The sequence below is a fragment of the Nestor notabilis genome, unplaced genomic scaffold, assembly GCF_000696875.1.
Source record: "Nestor notabilis isolate BGI_N333 unplaced genomic scaffold, ASM69687v1 scaffold19198, whole genome shotgun sequence".
NCBI lineage: Eukaryota > Metazoa > Chordata > Aves > Psittaciformes > Psittacidae > Nestor > Nestor notabilis.
In genome coordinates, this window is record NW_009941704.1 from 1 (window position 1) to 4,821 (window position 4,821).

At 59.6% G+C, this 4,821-nt stretch overlaps 1 protein-coding gene across 1 annotated transcript in view; it reads right to left on the reverse strand.

Moving 5' to 3' along the window:
• Window positions 1-10: 10 nt before the first annotated feature.
• Window positions 11-4,821, reverse strand: part of BRPF1 (bromodomain and PHD finger containing, 1) — a gene marked incomplete at both ends in the record, with an annotated part of 11,337 nt that continues 6,526 nt past the window's right edge. Inside the window, 7 exon segments of the mRNA XM_010021031.1 lie at window positions 11-147; window positions 676-823; window positions 915-1,001; window positions 1,004-1,186; window positions 2,027-2,341; window positions 2,943-3,264; window positions 4,426-4,554. Of these exon segments, the coding sequence (XP_010019333.1) occupies window positions 11-147; window positions 676-823; window positions 915-1,001; window positions 1,004-1,186; window positions 2,027-2,341; window positions 2,943-3,264; window positions 4,426-4,554 (1,321 nt within the window).

Sequence of the window (4,821 nt, forward strand, 5' to 3'; positions counted from 1 at the left end):
CTCCTCTTACTGCCATGCCCCACGCTTCGCCCCGTGCCCACGGAGTAGGACTCGTTCTCCGTCCCCGACGTGTCCTCGCTGCTGTCCTCTGGGAAGTTCACTCGGGAGAAGGAGGGTTTCCCTCGGCCCTGCTTGGAGGGTGTTGTGCTGCGAGAGAGGGAGCAGAGCTGTCAGTATGAGCTGTGGAAAAGCTTCCAGAAACGGCTTCCAAGGCTGGTGGGACACCAGGGCTCATGGGCTCCAAACCCTGGCCTTGGCAGTGGGATGGACCTGGCAAGAATGGTGCGTCCGCTGGGGCTCACCCAATTTCACAGAGTTTTCTGGTGCTTCAGCCAGACCCTCACCCAGTTTCACCCGTGAGGACCCAGAAGACACGCACAGATCTGAACTGGAGGCACAGGCAGATAGCAACCTGTGGGAGCCGGCTGCTGGAAGTGCCAGTGTCAAGAGGGAATTCCTGGTTCACGCTCCCTACCAGCCCTTTGCTGCACACTCACCTTTAGGTTTTACACTATAAAAAGGCACCAACCCCACAGCTTGCTAGGGTTCAGCTAACAGCAGCAGGGCTGCAGGAGGGTGAATGAGACAGGGACCACCGAACGGGCTCCTCATCCAGCAGCTCAAGGCTGAGAGCCACCCACTGCCACCCCAGGCAGCCCCCACCGAGGCTGGTACCTGGTGCGGTCCGAGGCAGCGCTGCTGCTGCTGCTGCTGCTGGACTCGGAGTCGGAGCTGCTCCGGGGCAGGTTGCAGTCGTTGCGGTAGACCAGGAAGCTCTTCTTCACCGGCTGGTTCCCGCTGCTGAAACCGTTGGCTGGCAGATCTGCAAAGCACCACACCAGAGGGTGTTAGAACCCTGAAGGACCCCATCACACGTGGCCACCCGGCTGCACGGGGGGACCTGCTGCACCCACCCATGGGAGCATCCTCAGTGGACTTGTCGCTGTCACTGTCCGAGCTGGAGCTGGGCCGTGGGCTTCGCCCTCGCTTCTTCTGCAGCTGGGGAGCTGGGGGGGCCCGATGGGGCTGTTCCCGTGCCCAGGAGTGATCTGGCTGTCTCGGTTCTTCGGGGGGCGGCCTGGGCGTTTTGGGGGACCTGCAGTTTTAGGGTTCTTCTTGGAGAAGAGCACTGAGGTCCTCCTGCCAACTTCATGTGCTGGAGTGGAAGAAGAATTGGGACCCAGACCTGGAAGAAGGAGGAGGAGAAGGTGTCGGCTGCAGCCTGTGGGACCTGGCAGGGACAGCAGGACAGCAGCATCAAGGAACAGCTTCATTTCTTGGGAATGTTATCTCAGAAGATCCTCCATCCGGAGCTTTGCCACTCCTGTGCCCTCAGGGTCAAACTATGCAGTCTGCCTGCAGCAAAAGCTAAATGGGGACATCAAAGAGCAGTCCCTCAGCCAGGAATGACTCCCAGGCAGCAACTTCACAAAAGCAGAAGTCAAGATCAGGAAGGAAAGAGTTGAGAAGCATTACTGCACCTTTGAAAGACAAAGGCCCTAAACACTCCCTGCTTGCCAAAGAGCCTGCTTTTCCCAGTGCTTACGGGAGTGGAAATGGGATGCAGAGGTGGCAAACCCCCAGTGCCAGCGGGCAGCTCTGCCTGGAGCTTTTGCTGTGCTCCCCATGAGCCCAGCTCAGCATCTCCACCTGGGAGGCAGGGAGCGCACTGGAGGGCATTTGGAGCTCATCAACTGGTGTTGCTGCAACCCCATCCTGTGCCCCATCCAGGCAGGCAGGGACACTGAAAGCAGCCTGCTCCGTAGAGAAAGCGGGCTGTGTGGCAGAGCTGGCAGGAGGGAACGATCCATCCCATGCTCCATGTCCCACAGCTGGGACTGTCTGTCCTAGGCATTGCACCCAGTCACCCAGCTGCATGGGAGGTGAGCCCAGGGGGTGAACACTGACCACAGCTCCCAACCCTCCCCAGGGGCAAACACACCCCAAGGCTACGGCTGGCCCCAGCCCAGCCTGTGCAGAGGCAGTTGGTTCTCCCCTGCTCCCCACAGCCGTGTTCTGGAGGTACCTTTGCCCGTCTCCTGGCTGCTGCTCTCCTCGGCAGCACTGTCTGTCTGCAGGTCCTTCTCGCAGGGGTTGTGTGACTGCAGGCCCCCCCTGGCCGAGGAGCTGTGTCGCTCCAGCCCGTCCCGGCCCAGGTCCCGCGGGTGGGCGAGCTTCCTCCGCAGGACCGTGATCTCCTTCTTGATCATCTTGGCGCGGCGGGACCGGCCGATGCTCTGCTTGCCAGCATTGACCTCATCCAGCCGCTCCAGCAGGATCTTCAGCTGCTCCTCCAAAGGCAGGTGCTTCTGGTTCTCCGAGAGCAGCAGCCGCACATCTTCTGGGGGAACAAAGAGGAGCAGATGGATGAAAGAAGACTCTGAACTCTCTGGAGCTCCTCTGCCTGAAAGGGCACGGGGTGATGAAGGTTGCCACAGAAGGAAGTAGCTGACGTGCTACCAAACACCTGTGAACATGGGAAGTTACCCTAAAAGACCTGGAGAAGGAGCCCCATGGGAAGTGAGGTGGGGAAACCAGCCTGCAGAATGCCAGGGTTCCCACCATCTAGGGCAAGGACACAGCAGGAAAAAGAGGGTATTGTAACAGCAAAAACAAAACACAAAGGGTTCCTGAAGCATTACAGAGCAGGGAAGTTCCCTGTCTGAACCTGTCCCTGGAGCAGGGGAAGGAGGACCCAAAAAGGATCATTCTTCCTGTTGAGACAAACAGAACTACAGCCATGGAGGGGGGAAGAACTACAACTGGGGAGGAAACGGGAAGCACTCAGCTCTGACAACAGGGGGGTCCTTCCAGCCAGGCAGCACAGCAGGAGCCTCAGCAGCTCACAGCCAGTGCCGGGGACAGCGAGTGACAGGGAGGCCACATCCCCTGCTGTACCTCCAAGCAGCCCTCATACCCCAGGACAGGGGATGAGTACCCACCATCCTCGATGTCCTGGACCTGAGCCTCTTCCACTGTCACGCAGTGAGGGAAGTGCATGCCTGTCTCGAAGTCAATGCCCATCTTCTCGGCCTGCCGGCGCGCCCGGGCGCCCTGCCGCAGCACGGCACCTCCCTGCTCCCGCAGGCGGATGGCTGCCCGGTAGAAGATGGTGTCTTTGGCATTGTATTTCAAACAGTTGTTGATAATCAGGTTGAAATCCTCCTCGAAGTCGTCGAAGTTCAGGTAGCGATAGGCTTCCAGGTTTTGTTTCATTGTCTGAAAATCCATCGGCTTCTTGATGTGATCCAGGTAGTCCGGGACCTGCATGAGGAAAGAGGCAGAGCTAAGAGCCCGGGAGCCAGCCCTCAGCATTACCTGCTCCAAGAAAACGGTGGTTAGAGGGATGAGGTATCCCTGTGTTGTGCCCAAATGCACATCGGGGAATGCCGTCTGCTTGCGCAGCTTGAGGAACAGCAACGCCTCCAGAGCAGGAGCCCATGTGCTGTGCTCAACCTGCTCGAGCAGATACGCGCTCTGAGGCGGTTTTTACAGCTCCCGTGCACTTGCCAGCATCCCATCCTCTCCTCCTGCCTGCAGACAGCTGGGATCCAGTATGCTCCATGGCATTCCCCGAGGGAGGAAGCTGCAAGCGCAGCCCCAGGGGTGAGGGTGAGCGCACACAGGTGAAACAGAACCAGCAGCACTGGCTGCAGGGGTCTGACTGCGCAGCATTGCCCCCAGCTCCGCTGGGACACCTCGGTGCTGACCTGCTGCCACAGCCCTGCAGAGCCAGCATGGCCTTTCCCACCTCCCCAGGCAGGGATTCCATGACAGTCTCAGGAATCATTTCCTTTTCCCCCTGCAGTGACAGTCAGAGGGTCAAACCCTTTCCTGTGCTATGCTCAGTGCACCACCTAGCAGAGGCCTTCATGAGAGGACAGGTAAGAGTGTGCTGCCTGTGAAGGGCCAGCATTCCTCCTCTCCCAAAGGGAATGCCCAGCTGCTCACAGACACCAGGGAGGCACCAGCAACATGTGCAGAGGAAAAGGTGAGTGCTGTGCTCCAGCCAGCACCAGCTCAGGTACCAGGAGGGGTTTTGCTGTGCAGCCACCTCACTGCAAGAGAGACATTGAGGTGCTGGAGCGGGGCCAGAGAAGGGCACCGGAGCTGGAGCAGGGCCTGGAGCACAAGTGTGATGAGGAACAGCTGACGGACCTGGGGGGTTTAGCGTGGAGAAGAGAAGGCTCAGGGGGGACCTGATCGCTCTCTGCAACTGCCTGACAGGAGGATGGAGCCAGGAGGGGGCTGGTCTCTGCTCCCAAGGAACAAGGGACAGGACGAGAGGAAACGGCTTCAAGCTGCAGCAGGGGAGGTTTAGACTGGAGATGCAGCACCTGGGCAGCCCTCGGCACGAGCAAGGGACGAGTTGGAGTGAAGTAGAAATCTGGGGGAGGGGGTTCTTACTTCGTAGATTTCTGTTACCTCAGACAGAGGGACCGGCTCGCTGAAGATGTTGCCTGTGTCTTTCTCCTGCAGCTGCTCAAGCGTCTTGCGGAGCAGGATGAGGAAGGGGGTCAGCTGCATCTCCAGTGCTACCTGCTGCACCTTGATCTGAAACAGAGCAACAGAGCGGGGCTGAGACCCCTGCCCTGCAGCAGGGACAGTCCCCAGGGAGCAGCGGTGCAGTGCTGCAGGACACGTGGCACCTCTCCTTGCACAGGGGCCGCTCCTCACCCCTGTCTGTGGGGAGCAGAGGTGTAACACCAGCTCCGGCATGTCCCACCCCAGCCTTGCAGAGCAGCCACCTTCGCTCAGAGCCACCGGGGCAGGGCGCAGCATGGCTGAGGAGACCCCGGCACGTACCCTACAGCACTCGGA